The sequence below is a fragment of the Ruditapes philippinarum genome, unplaced genomic scaffold (genome assembly GCF_026571515.1).
Source record: "Ruditapes philippinarum isolate M1 unplaced genomic scaffold, ASM2657151v2 ctg3207_1_1_1_1, whole genome shotgun sequence".
NCBI classification, from domain to species: Eukaryota; Metazoa; Mollusca; class Bivalvia; order Venerida; family Veneridae; genus Ruditapes; species Ruditapes philippinarum.
In genome coordinates, this window is record NW_026857618.1 from 71,456 (window position 1) to 87,497 (window position 16,042).

Sequence of the window (16,042 nt, forward strand, 5' to 3'; positions counted from 1 at the left end):
ACACTATATTTAGGAATGCCCTGCTATATGCCCAAAACATTGACTTCCATATATAAATTGAAATGCCGTTTTGCTTAGCTCACTGCTAACTTCTCACATACGGTATAGTTAGTTAATAATTTAACAATATAAATGATAAGCATTGTTAAATCATAATCACTGTTATTAGAGTTATATTTTCGATACATTTGCCGATGTATGAATTCCTATAAAATATATTAAAAATTGGTTATTGAAAATGGAAGTGGTTATTTGGGAAACATAATGTGCATGAATTATTGCCTTTCAAAATAGTTCAGCGTCAGTGAAATAAGTGCATATACATGTGTACATAAACAAGTAAAGAAACAGATATATATTTTATAAAAATGTTATTTAAATATGTTAATTTTATTTTATAGATACAAGCATTATTTGGAAAGGTTTTGAGGGTTGTATCTATCATGTTGAGATAGACGGTGTATTTCCACTAAAGACCGCATTCGAAGTTCCAAAACCTGACTCGGTAACGTTCGACCCTAATGGTAAGTGAGGTTTGGTAAATATCACGCAAATTTTATTAATAATGACTGTGTTATGAAATTTACCCCCAAAAAAAATTCGAAGAAAAACAAAATGAAAATGTAAATTATGTAATGATAGCGGTATTGTTTCTTACTGAAATCTCTCAAGGAATCTAAACTGATATATTGTCAACTTTTACATGCCAATTTTCAAGACGCTGCTCGAAAGTTTTCACAAATTGTTGCTTTCTACCCAATTGTTTTAAACTTACAAATTTAACGGTGACTCATACTAACAATTTCATAATAAAAACCAGGGTATATATTACATGATATAAATGTTTACCATGTTAAAATTTAAAAAGAGAAATTGTAGTACATAGATAGTATTGTTCTTGGAAACTTGATTGTTTTGCATTACTTTTATTGTGTCTTTAATTTTTCATAGTTTTTTCTCTTTTTACTTACCGCCTTTGTGTTCTATAAAGGTGTAATGGAGGAATCAACATGTGAGCATGAGGAGGTAACTCATGCACCGGAACCAGAAGAGGTACGAGTTATTCCCCTTGAAGATTTACCCAGACCAACTTGTGGACGCCCGGTACCTTCACCTGGAATTGATAGGGGAGGTAAACACATAGAAGATGGAGGTAAATAAACTATTGTATTATTTTGAATACATGTATACTTACAGTGATTTTTTCCAATTTTCAAAACAACCTGCGGCTTTTTGAAAGGGAAAATATAGCGCGTGAAATCAGAAAATGGAAAATTGTCAGCTGTTCTCATGAAGAATGTGCGCAGGGCATTTTAGGGGAAATATTAGGATTTTTAGGGGAAATATACCTTTTTGGGGCTAGGGGGGACAGCCTTTTTCGGCTGTAAAATACAAGGAAACAAATCACTGACATATCCTTTTGGTTAAAACTGAAGCTGTTAAAAAGAGTAAACATGGTTGAACATAAATGATGTTATAATTCGTAAACTATTTCGATATTTTTTTTCACTGTAATTAAAACCGATTGAAGCATTGTCTTGTACTTAATATTTTATACACACATTTTCGCCATTTTGATACATGCATGATAATTATAGTTATGTAACAATATGAGCCGCGTCATGACAAAACCAACATAGTGCGTTTGCGACCAGCATGGATCCAGACCAGCCTGCGCATCCGCGCAGTCTGATCAGGATCCATGCTGTTCGCTGTCAGTTTCTTCACTTGTAAAAGAGTTGATAAGCGAACAGCATGGATCCTGATCAGACTGCGCGGAAGGGCAGGCTGGTCTGGATCCATGCTGGTCGCAAACCCACTATGTTGGTTTTGTCGTGAGGCGGCTCATATCAACACATGTGTAACGACCTCACGTTTACCATCTTTGTGAAAAATACGTAAATGATGTGGCGTTCTTGACGCAAGCAATATAATGTTGTAAATTAGAATTGGCTCAAATATTGTAAATTCAAACCGGCTAAGTAATAAGTAGTTTCAAAGGTGCTAGTGGCATGACCTAAAATGTGTAATTGTAATTTATGCAATAAAATATATATATATACATGTATATATATATATATATATAATTTACTTTTTTTCTATAACAATATAACCAGGGCTGGGAATCAAAACTGCGTCGTATCCTACGAAATGTAAACAAACGCCGCCATCTTGGAACGAAAAACGTATGTTTTTGTTTATAACTTTTATTGTTGAAAATGACTGAAAACAAGATATATGTACTAACACGCTACACTATTTTCCGCTTCGTTCGGTATATGTTGCTTGCACAACTATTTTGTAAAACAAAAGTTATAGCGAACTTGCAATTCGAAGCGGGGCAGAATTTTTATGAAAATGTGTGGATACGACGCAGTTCATATTGCTTTATCCATCACTTTTTCCTTCAAATCAATTATATATTTGTTTCAGAGTTCCCCATAAACTTCGAAATATAATTTTGCATCATTTACTAAAATTTCATTAAAAAGAGATGTTTATTTTCCAAGAAAATAGTGATTTTTACGGAATGAAAATAAAATATGATACGACGCAGTTGTATTTTTGTCAGTCTTTTCAACAGGGATAATTTTGGCAATATATTTCTATTTTATGGAATAATCACTTGCGCTAGATAAAAAAACCCAGATCATTTGCGGTGTATATCAATGTTCTGTTGCTTTTGATTATTTAGAATACAATGTGTCATGTCAAATATGACATTTAACTTGAAAGTTTACATTGCGGAAGCTACTTTTCAGTTAAACATGAACATGTTACCTTATTGATCATAATATCTGAAATAATTTCTTATATTTTCCTGTATGTTCAATATTATCCCTAATTTCTTTCGCAAAAAAAAACTGTAGAAATCGATTTACTTGAATTCGTTTTGGCTAGCTACGCTCTAAGTTAACTGTGGTTCTGCATGTTCTGGGTAATGACTGTTTTTTTTGTGGTTCCTTTTCAAACTTTCACTCTACACATTAGCTTTACTAGGGGCGAGGACCTCAGGTGCGCCTTTGTGCATTATTTCAGGCAAAATGTTGTACCTGCAGAGAACCATCGACATTTTGAAACTAGCTTGATAGGGTTTCCACATGAAAGAATATACAGTCCCTGGTGGTTTTCAAATTCATAGCAGTTCAGTTCAAGTGATTTGAATTCAGTAAACATAAACAGCTCGGCCTCGGTCGGACACATCTTTCTGATTTGTTTTTTCAACAAACTTTGTTAACGTCAGCTGTACAAATAAGCAGCTTTTTTTTATTAACTTCTGGCGTGAAGTTTTAAGATTATAAATATTTGAATTAATTATAAAGAGAATAAAATTTAAATTTCTTATTTCGGTATGACTAGCAGGGAAATTTTCAATGTAAACAGGGGTTAATCCTCTGTGAAGTCATTTTCTGAAAACTTTTGTTTAAGTTTTCAGGCAATTCATTATCAAATAAAAATCACACTTTAGTATGAAGGTATGTTAAGATGTCATGTCCCTAGTCTGTTGAAAATTCGATACGATAATCTGACCTAAATTTTCTGTTCAATATTGTGAAAACTTAATAATTCTTCAATACTGTTGAAAGATCATGTATCTGTATCAAATTTATCGGTGCATAGCGTAAAATACCTTTGCAAAACGGACACCTTTTTAACAAAATAATTTGTAGTTGTATCATAATTATGTAACTCGATTTTGAAAATTTAAAGTTTTTTGATGGAGAAGAATGATAATTGTAAGTGCAAATATAGAAGCGATAAAGAAACACAATTACGACAAAATCAGGGGTAAAGTTCCGCGGCGCTGAACATAAAATGACTAAACGGAACGCATAACCTACTTGCAAAAAAAATTGTAGCTTAACCATTTATAATATAATTTTAAAAATTTAATGTTCAGTTTCAAATAATAAAGCTAATCTGTTCTCATCGATTATTAAGAAAATGAATACAATAAAATCGGCACGTAAAAGACATACGGTAAGTAATAACGGAATTGACGGAAATTATTGCTAATTACAAGTAACAAAGGTAGGCATGCAATTTGCGCATTCCCGATAGCGAGAGACCTTTTCAAAATTTGTAATTCTTTCTCTTTTGTTTTTTGTCATTCCTGATTAATACAGGGTCCAGGAGAGGTTACACTGGAATATTTAATTTTGTATCAAAAATAGTAATCACTCCCATTTCGAACTCACGGGATCAAGTTTATAAGCATGCTAAGGCAACACTAGAACACGTTGTGATCACGTGTTTCAATGTATATTGCATTTGATACAGCTTTTCGGAACTTGTAGATGCTTATGATTAGTACTAAAATGCGACCGAAAAAATGCAGCCTTAATAGAATTGTATTACATTTCCATTTTTATGAAACCAATGAGTGACCTCTGCTTTTGACTTAAGTTGTAAACAAGAAATGTTGTTGGACGTTATTAGCATACCTAGCACATAATTTAAATAGTTAAACCAATATTCAGCCTGCAATGAAAATGCAACTGCGTCGTATCATATTTTATTTTCAACTGCGTCGTATCATTTCGTAAAAATCATTATTTTCTTGGAAAATAAACGTCTCTTTTAAATGAAAGTTTAGTAAATGATGCAAAATTATGTTTTGAAGTTTATGGTGAACTCTGAAAACGAGTATATAATTGATTTGAAGGAAAAAACGATGGATAAAGCAATATGAACTGCGTCGTATCCACACATTTTCATAAAAATTCTGCCCCGCTTCGAGTTGCAAGTTCGCTATAACTTTTGTTTTACAAAATAGTTGTGCAAGCAACATATACCGAACGAAGCGGAAAATAGTGTAGCGTGTTAATACATATATCTTGTTTTCACTCATTTTCAACAAAAACAGTTATAAACAAAAACATACATTTTTCGCTCCAAGATGGACGCGTTTGTTTACATTTTGTAGGATACGACGCAGTTTTGATTCCCAGCCCTGATAACAGTAAAAAAAATATTTTTTTTAATACTCGTACAAATGTATATGGATATTTTATGGCATAAATAACAATGTAAAACACATTTTATGTCAAATCAATGCCACTAGCACCTTTGAGTACTACAATATTGTAAGTTAATCTGATAAATAATAAGTAAACATTCCCCATCATTGTAGGTAAACCTGTCTATAAATATTTTCCATTGTTATTTTTTGTACATGTATATTAAGATGTATGTATAATTGTCGTTTTTTTTTCAGATTTGTTTTTTACATTTCCACGACAGGACATCGATTTAAACGAGAAAATCACCGGACTGTTGACTATGACATGCCGTGTGACGTCACCAAATATCCATGACGTTATTTATATACTTATACGTCAGGAAACGTCTCCGAAATCCGGGGAATTTGAATGTTTAGCAATGATTGGAATAAATAGAACGCAAACTCCAATGTTAAATGATCAGCTAAATACAAACAAAAGTTATGTTATGAATGGTACATTGAATAAAACCATGGCAACATACCCTTATCTTAGTATAGGGATGGATGTACTAAATTTAACTTGTGAGGACGCCAAAGACTACATGTGCGAGGTCGGTTATAAAAATAGTTCGTCAGAAACGTTTGAGACAGCGTCTACTATTGGAACTATTTTAGCTAGCGGTAAGTCGGTTTTTAACGTAGTAAGATTAATGCAACAAATACTGGTGAGATATTAATCATATCCCTCACTGAAATATGTCCAAGTCTGTTTCCTTTAGTTTGCACGACGATTCTATCACAAGTTTGGTTATATCTCGGCGGTCTGCTCATCTTACTGGGTTTCCATGGTAACTAATCAGTTATGGTCACTGTTTCAATGCTCGGGTTCGGCAAAATTTATCTGTGACATCTGTGACAATTTTGATTTTAGACATGAGTCACATGATCATTGTCCTCTTTCCTCAGACTCATGTGAGACTAAGAGTTGATCGCGGGTGGGTTATCCAGGAAAAAAATACCAAAACGTAGGCGTAGAAACCAAAAACTAACAAAAAATAAATAAAATGCCAGTTAATTGCATTTAATATACAATGTATTTTTATGAATCTATAGTAAAAGAAGGAAAATAAAACTTGCATGTTTCTTGATAGATTATTTTATAACTTATAGTTCTAAGCGCATTTCATATAAAAATAAAATAGGAGGTAGGATATTTTTAGAAGTATGTGTATACATGTATGTAAAATTGAAGTCAGTTTGTCCATACCAGGTTTATTGGTCAATTAAAACATATTTTATTGTTACCATTCGTTACTGGTAAGTACATGTATATATGATATTGTTGGAAAGTACTTTGATGTAGATTTGTGTTTATATTTCAGCCGGCTGTGAAATCCAGGAAAAGTTAGTGGCTGGCGCGGTTGATGATTCCTTAGGTAGTAACATGTGTTTTACCTGTATTTAACATAATAGTAATTTTTTAGATATTCATATTGTTTGAACACTTGTAATCTATATAAAATTAGAACATTGAATGACACAATTTGTACACTGTACGCGCAATCTGTTGTCATCTGTTACAAAAAAAATGAAAATTCGTAAATCAAAATTACCAGTTATTTCCACCTCCCCCCTCCAGATTGTACATGTTGTTCGGTGATTCTGTCTTTGTGTTTGTATAGTAGCAGCACACTAGGCAAATAATTTTCTTCTATCCATTTTCAAATTTATCAGAAACTTGTGGCGTTCAATAGGGTGATAGTGTGAGTTCATTTTATCGTCTGCGACAAATCCAAATAAAAGTATGCACACAGTGTACATGTATATGAAAACAATTAACTGTTTGACCTAACTTTGACTAAAATTTTTTAATTCTTTTCTGACAACTATTCAGGCACCGGGACTCGGGTTGGAATCGCTGTTGGTGTCATAGGAGGCGTGGTCCTAGTGGTAATTTTAATCTTCGTTGTTTGTAAATACAGAAAGCGCTCCAAACAGGGTACATATGGTAAGTTTTCGGATTGTTGGAAATTTATATTTAGGATAAGAAAAAATTGAAGAAGTTTTAAATACAATTAACATATAAATATACCGCTAAATATCTTAAATGAACTCGTCCATCTTTCAATCTAGGAAAAACAGTTTAACATATTTATTGAAAACTTCAAAATAATTTAGATGTTGACTTAACAGGGAACAGTGCAGACTATGATCAGATCTTTATCTTGGTCTGCGCTGATCACGTGGGTAACAATTGTTTCTGCCAGCAGCCAAAGGGGTTTAATTACTTTTAAACTTATTTCTTGTTAAGTACTTTTAAGGTATTAAAACGTTCTGACAAGCATTTCAAAAACATTGCTAAATTTTAAAATACCTTTATATATCTGAGAGACAAATGACGACAGAGATCGTTTTAAAACGATAAACATGTATATTTGTAATTATAACTCATGACAGTGATTGCATTTTGTCACAGAATTAAGAAATAAAAAAGCAAATATGATGTAATGAATTGGTACAGATCAAACAAAAGATATAATAAATTCATGTATAAATGGATGACTACAAGATGTTTTTGGAAAGAAAATATTATACTGCTAATGAAGGACTGTCGGCTACTATATATCAGTTACAAATATTGTTTTTATCATGATTTCAGATCAACAAGGGAACATGTAAGTTAATACAACTATTACACATTAGGAATTTAATAAAGAAATTATACAGTAGAAAATAGACCGGATTGGGGTATGAAAATGTGTGAGATAGCAGGGGTGTATTCTCTATGTTACATTTTTGTTTTGCTTTTAATTACGATGTAATATAAATGAAAAAAATGCCAGCTATGTAACCCCTCTCATGCTAAATATCTAAAATTTAGTTGTACTTTTTTTCAGTGTGGACAAAACCAATTACAAATTTTAGGGAAATTTTCAAAATATGTACTGACTGAATAGCGAACAGTGCAGACCATGATACCATACATACATACATACACACACACACACACACACACACGCACACGCACACGCACACGCACACGCACACGCACACACACACACACACACACACACACACATACATACATACATACTTTTTAAATTTGACATTTTACCTTTCTCTTCAAAGAACCCGCTCCCAAAAATCTAATAGAAAAACGCAGAAATTCAATTTTATAAACGTTTTTGATGAAAAACGCAGAATTTAAATCCGCAAAAATTAGTATCCATTTCCAACCCCAAAATGCCAAAAATTGCATCCGCAGAAATAACCAGTTACATGTATATGGTAAGTAACACGGATGTTCATGGTCGCTTTGGGAAGTTTTTTGAGGTTTAATATTGTCAGTACTGTAGGGTGTACTTGTATGGATCAAAGCATGTATTTATATAGGAAAAGATGACATAGGGAACTATGATAAGTAAATTATCGTTATATTGTAACTAGTCTTGTAAGAATGATACTTTTATTTTATTTTCAGCGGTTATTCAGCGTCCTTTACCAGAACATCTACTGAGTAATTACGTGTCACTTAATCAAAATGTTGATGGAAGATTTTAAAAAAATGGACAGTATATCATGTGCTTTCTATAAAATGCTCAATATTATGTTATTTTATACACAACATAAATTTCTTGCCTCCTTTGGAAAGGGCCGGATAGGAAGATTTAATTACATATATACACGTTATTTTGTACTGTATTATTTTTAGCTTTAGTAGTTATACTCCCAATATTGGCATCTGGGATATTCTATATATATCTTTTACTTGTCCATTCATTTACTTTCTAAAATTTTAGGTCTAGATTTCGTAATTGATATGTCGATGGAGCATCAGATTTGTAAACCATGGGTCACTGGTACGATCCTCTGGCGAGGTGTAATTTCTCCGTGACAATTGCTACCGGACATTGAGTCTATTGGTCATTTGTCTCTCCCCGCCCGCTGATCCAGAAATCGTGTGGAATTAGCAATCGATTACGTGTGGAATCAAAGCACAGAAGGCGCTGAATTTGTTTGGGTCTCAGAATGTCAGAAAGGTGAAGATTGTGAGATTATAAACCAATTTGTTTTTGTATAGTGTCACCAATGCTGTTTCCAGTGTTATAAATGTAGTAAATTGTATCATTATTGATAATACACTTGCTCATATGTACACTTGAAAGCTCCAGATTCTCATTTTTCACATACCACAACGTGTTAAAGCAAACATGTTTACCTGTAACATTTCAACAAGCTTTGAAAAACTGTTTTTGACATGTACATGTATTTATTTATTACAGTGTATTGTCTTATATTATTGAAAAATAAATACTTTTGTATCCTGAATACTTTTATCTGCCTGTTTTGCTTACGGCAAAATCCGACTTTTCCCGCTTTTGCCTTTATTCATCTGAAAAGTTATAACAAATATCAGGAAATGAAGTTATACATTGCAGTAGAGATATATACATATACTATGCGTATAGCGTGTGCAGTCTCCTGGAGTAAAAAAATCACCCAAACGTTCATATCCTTTGAAATCCCGAGGCCTGTAGACCAAACTCTACATTCTTAGCCAAGCAGACGTCCTATCTACTCAAATAAGTCTTATCAATATGAATGCATTCAAAACCTTTCATTTCATGAACTGGTTTCTTTTTAAAAACATGCATTTCATTTTGTACACGGAAATGGTTCTTTAGAACGACACAAAGCGACGGCTGCAGATAACGGTACATGACAATGATTATTTAGGACGGCTACATGACAATGATAATTTAGGACGAAAAACAGCGACGGCTGCAGATAACGGTACATGACAATGATTATTTAGGACGACAAACAGCGTCGGCTGCAGATAACAGTTCATGAGAATGATTATTTAGGACGACAAACAGCGACGGTTGCAGATAACGGTACGTGACAATGATTTATTTAGGACGACAAACAGCGACGGCTGCAGATAACGTGCATGACAATGATTATTTAGGACGACAATCAGCGAGTGCTGCAAATAACAGTACATGACAATGATTATTTAGGAGGACAAACAGCGACGGCTGCAGATAACGTGCATGACAGTGATTATTTAGTACGACAAACAGCGACGGCTGCAGATAACGGTACGTGACAATGATTTATTTAGGACGACAAACAGCGTCGGCTGCAGATAACAGTACATAACAATGATTATTTAGTACGACAAACAGCGACGGCTGCAGATAACGGTACGTGACAATGATTTATTTAGGACGACAAACAGCGTCGGCTGCAGATAACAGTACATGACAATGATTTTTTAGGACGACAAACAGCGACGGCTGCAGATAACGTTACGTGACAATGATTATTTAGGAGGACAAACAGCGACGGCTGCAGATAACGTTACGTGACAATGATTATTTAGGAGGACAAACAGCGACGGCTGCAGATAACGGTACATGACAATGAATATATAGGACGACAAACAGCGACGGCTGCAGATTAACAGTTCATGACAATGATTATTTAGGACGACAAACAGCGACGGCTGCAGATAACTGTACATGACAATGATTATTTAGGACGACAAACAGCCACGGCTGCAGATAACGGTACATTACAATGATTATTTAGGACGGCAAACAGCGACGGCTGCAAATAACGTGCATGACAATGATTACTTAGGACGGCTACATGACAATGATTATTTAGGACGACAATCAGCGAGTGCTGCAGATAACAGTTCATGACAATGATTATTTAGGACGACAAACAGCGACGGCTGCAGATAACAGTACACGGCAATGATTATTTAGGACGACAAACAGCGACGGCTGCAGATAACAGTACATGACAATGATTATTTAGGACGACTAACAGCGACGGCTGCAGATAACAGTACATGACAATGATTATTTAGGACGACAAACATCGACGGCTGCAGATAACGTACATGACAATGAATATTTAGGACGAAAAACAGCGACGATTGCAAATAACGGTACATAACAATGATTATTTAGGATGACAAACAGCGACGGCTGCAGATAACAGTACATAACAATGATTATTTAGGACGACAAACATCGACGGCTGCAGATAACAGTACATGACAATGAATATTTAGGACGAAAAACAGCGACGGCTGCAAATAACGGTACATGACAATGATTATTTAGGATGACAAACAGCGACGGCTGCAGATAACGTGTGCATGCAGATGACATTGATTATTGAGGACGACAAACAGCGACGGCTGCAGATAACGGTACATAACAATGATTATTTAGGAGGACAACAGCGACGGCTGCAGATAACAGTACATAACAATGATTATTTAGGACGACAAACATCGACGGCTGCAGATAACGGTACATGACAATGAATATTTAGGACGAAAAACAGCGACGGCTGCAAATAACAGTACATAACAATGATTATTTAGGATGACAAACAGCGACGGCTGCAGATAACAGTTACATAACAATGATTATTTAGGACGACAAACAGCGACGGCTGCAGATAACGGTACATGATAATGAATATTATGGACGAAAAACAGCGACGGCTGCAAATAACAGTACATAACAATGATTATTTAGGACGACAAACAGCGACGGCTGCAGATAACGGTACATGACAATGAATATTTAGGACGAAAAACAGCGACGGCTGCAAATAACAGTACATAACAAATGATTATTTAGGACGACAAACAGCGACGGCTGCAGATAACGTACATAACAGTGATTATTTAGGAGGACAAACAGCGACGGCTGCATATATAACAGTACATAACAATGATTATTTACGGACGACAGACAGCGACGGCTGCAGATAACGGTACATAACATGATTATTTAGGAGGACAAACAGCGACGGCTGCAGATAACAGTACATAACAATGATTATTAGGATGACAAACAGCGACGGCTGCAGATAACGTGCATGACAATGATTATTGAGGATGACAAACATCGACGGCTGCAGATAACAGTACATAACAATGATTATTTAGGAGGACAAACAGCGGACGGCTGCAGATAACGTGCATGACAATGATTATTGAGGATGACAAACATCGACGGCTGCAGATAACAGTACATAACAATGATTATTTAGGAGGACAAACATCGACGGCTGCAGATAACGGTACATGGCAATGATTATTTAGGAGGACAAACAGCGACGGCTGCAGATAACAGTACATAACAATGATTATTTAGGACGACAAACATCGACGGCTGCAGATAACGGTACATGACAATGAATATTTAGGACGAAAAACAGCGACGGCTGCAAATAAAGGTACATGACAATGATTATTTAGGATGACAAACGGCGACGGCTGCAGATAACGTGCATGACAGTGATTATTGAGGACGACAAACAGCGACGGCTGCAGATAACGGTACATAACAATGATTATTTAGGAGGACAAACAGCGACGGCTGCAGATAACAGTAACATAAACAGTGATTATTTAGGACGACAAACATCGACGGATGCAGATAACGGTACATGACAATGATTATTTAGGACGACAGACAGCAACGGCTGCAGATAACAGTACATAACAATGATTATTTAGGACGACAGACAGCGACGGCTGCAGATAACGGTACATAACAATGATTATTTAGGACGACAAACAGCGACGGCTGCAGATAACAGTACATAACAATGATTATTTAGGACGACAGACAGCGACGGCTGCAGATAACGGTACGTGACAAGGAATATTTAGGACGACAAACAGCGACGGCTGCAGATAACAGTACATAACAATGATTATTTAGGACGACAAACAGCGACGGCTGCAGATAACAGTACATAACAATGATTATTTAGGAGGACAAACAGCGACGGCTGCAGATAACGTGCATGACAATGATTATTTAGGACGACAGACAGCGACGGCTGCAGATAACGGTACATAACAGTGATTATTTAGGAGGACAAACAGCGACGGCTGCAGATAACAGTACATAACAATGATTATTTAGGATGACAAACAGCGACGGCTGCAGATAACGTGCATGACAGTGATTATTGAGGATGACAAACATCGACGGCTGCAGATAACGGTACATAACAATGATTATTTAGGAGGACAACATCGACGGCTGCAGATAACGGTACATGACAATGAATATTTAGGACGAAAACAGCGACGGCTGCAGATAACGGTTCATGACAATGATTATTTAGGACGACAATCAGCGACGTCTGCAGATAAAGTGCATGACAATGATTATTTAGGACAGCAAACAGTGACGGCTGCAGATAACGGTACATGGATATTGTACAGCGACGGCTGTAAATACGGTACATGGAGATTGTACAGCGATGGCTGTAAATACGAGGTATGTATAGGCTAAATACGGTACATAGAGATTGGTCAGCGACGGCTGTAAATACGGTACATGGAGATTGTACAGCGACGGCTGCAAATACGGTACATAGAGATTGGTCAGCGACGGCTGTAAATACGGTACATGGAGATTGTACAGCGACGGCTGTGAATACGGTACATGGAGATGTAGAGCGACGGCAGTCAATACGGTACATGGAGATTGTACAGCGACGGCTGTCAATACGGTACATGGAGATGTACAGCGACGGCTGTCAATACGGTACATGGAGATTGTACAGCGACGGCTGTCAATACGGTACATGGAGATGTACAGCGACGGCTGTCAATACGGTACATGGAGATTGTACAGCGACGGCTGTCAAAACGGTACATGAAGATTGTAGTTAACGGTACATGGCAATGGTTCTTTAGGACGACAAACAGCGACTGTTGCAGTTAACAGTACATATAACAATGTTTAGGGGATAATAATTAATGTTTTACGTTGCATCCATATTAATGGTACACAATAATGAATGTTGTCTTGAGGAGAGCCGTCAATAAAGCTAATTGGTACTACACACGTTGTATGTGTGTGGTTTAGAACAGTTCACGATGAGGAATAAACAGTAAACAATGGGGATTACTACAAATAAAAGAAATCGCGGCGACCTTTGTTTTCAACGGACCTTAAAGACCTACATACAGTATTTTCTAAGGACTTTTTATTAAGTAATATTCATATTTGGTGTTGTTTCGTGACGTTTGCTTAAACACCCGATAGGGTGTCTCCGGATTCTTTGATGTGTGACAGCTATCCAGCTACCTTGCGGAACGTCGGTGCTCCACTTGGGTGTCCGTTTGTGCCTGAAATAATGTTACCACAGAGGGGCACCTGAGGTCTTCCTCCACCAGTAAAGCTTGAAAAAGTCAACACATGACCAATTCTGTGTCGGTGCGACCCAGCAACAAAAAAGAGCAAAAATTAAGGTCTCTGCGGAGATGGGATGAAAATTGTAAACCAGCTGGTAGTTGTGTATCCGACCTGTGTCAATAAAGAATATATTTTGTATGAATTTATACTTCTGAGAAAGTTGTTTGATCTTACTGAATCATCCCACACACAACAATAAATTATTGTAACATGCTGAATAACATGTTTAATCCGTTCATACACTAGCGCACGGATGGATAAATGCAGATCTTACTGTTGTTTATCTTGTTACTTTTTCTCATTTATTGTTGTCATCATTTTACTATAGTAAACGGGTCTTAATGTAAAGTTTACTGCTATAGATATACAATCAATCAGCTAAATATGAATAATGATTTTTTTTGTATTTCATATAATCTGGAAACGGAGAAAAGTTGAGAATAGATCAGGCCCTCCTTAATTAGCTATAAATGTACGTCCACTAGCAGCTGCTGTAGATTACCGTCTTACGTATTGCAAGACTAGAGATCAAATCCTCCGTCCCCATCCCCCCAAAAAAATCAGTTTAACTAAAACCTTGTGTGATAGCCCTGAATCACTCGCTAACGCTCTGGTATATATGGTGGCTGATTTGCTACACTTTGCGCGTTGCGTTGTCTCTAAACGTCTTGTCGCTAGCGAAGCACGCCAAACGGTGCGTTGTCGTGTGGCGCGTTGTCGCGATGTCACACTATCGCTTGGCTATGGTGGCTGATTTGGTACGCTTTTGTGCGTCGCGTTGGCGCTAGTGACAACACGACAAAGCGCCAAACGCGGTCGTCTTGTCGTCCTGTCACTAGGGCGGCACGCTAAACGGCGCGTTGTCGTGCGGCGTGTTGTCACATTGTCGCTCGATTCAAATTAAAGGATTGGCTTATAAGCCAAGTGACAGGGCGACATCGCGACAATGCACCGCACGACAACGAACCATTTGGCGTGCCGCGCTAGAGACAGAATGACAAGACGACAGCGCGCCGTTTGGCGCTTTGTCGTGTTGTCGCTAGCGCCAACTAGACGCACAAAAACTACTAATTCAGCCACCATACTTGGCTTATATATTTACAAAAAGTCAATCCTTCGATTTGAGCCGAGCAACATGTGGCATTGCGACATCACGCCGCACGTCAACGCATCGTTTCGCGTGCATCTTAAGCGACAGGACGACAAAACGTAAATCCGACAACGCGCCGTTTCGCGCTTTGTCTTGCTGTCGGTAGTGACAACACGCCGCACAAAACTATTCCAAATCAACCACCATAGTTATACCAGGGTAAGTTCCACATGTACATACAGGCATATACAGTCTGTTGTAGCCCCAGGTCCACTCCCGGTTAATTGCGTTTACTTTGACTTTCGGATAATCAAATTCCTGTGGAGATTTGTGCATTGGAAACATTTATGATATTTTGTTGCCAAAATAAGTCAGCCCATCAGTTTGTAGGTAAAACCCAATGTCAAACATATACCTTGTGGATATTGCGCGGAGGTAAATTATCACCAAATTTAACTCTTTAAGATGCAAGGGATCCGTACCCGACAGAGAAACTGTCTTTGTGCCTTGACGGTCGCATGGGCCATCATGCATGAAGCATAAACTACTCGAGTTGACTTGGCGAAAAAAAAAAACATGTCTCATTTCCCCAATACTTCCGGGTAAGGGGACCGGTGCAACAATTGTCAGGTACATAAATAAAATATGAAAATATAATTTCATCAATACATAATATATATTTGCATATCCCGTTATTCACATTAGCTACATAACATGCAGGCGCGATTTCAGGATTTTTTTGCCAGAGGTGGT

The 16,042-nt window shown here is 36.7% G+C and overlaps 1 protein-coding gene across 1 annotated transcript in view; it reads left to right on the forward strand.

The window, feature by feature from the left end:
• LOC132750359 (neurexin-4-like) overlaps positions 1–9,166 on the forward strand; it is a 36,813-nt gene extending 27,647 nt beyond the window's left edge. Inside the window, exons 22-28 of the mRNA XM_060740325.1 lie at positions 402–524; positions 992–1,153; positions 5,219–5,626; positions 6,328–6,381; positions 6,840–6,953; positions 7,605–7,620; positions 8,427–9,166. Of these exons, the coding sequence (XP_060596308.1) occupies positions 402–524; positions 992–1,153; positions 5,219–5,626; positions 6,328–6,381; positions 6,840–6,953; positions 7,605–7,620; positions 8,427–8,466 (917 nt within the window). The 3' untranslated portion in view covers positions 8,467–9,166. The remainder of the gene's footprint in view (positions 1–401; positions 525–991; positions 1,154–5,218; positions 5,627–6,327; positions 6,382–6,839; positions 6,954–7,604; positions 7,621–8,426) is intronic.
• The last annotated feature ends 6,876 nt before the right edge of the window (positions 9,167–16,042 follow it).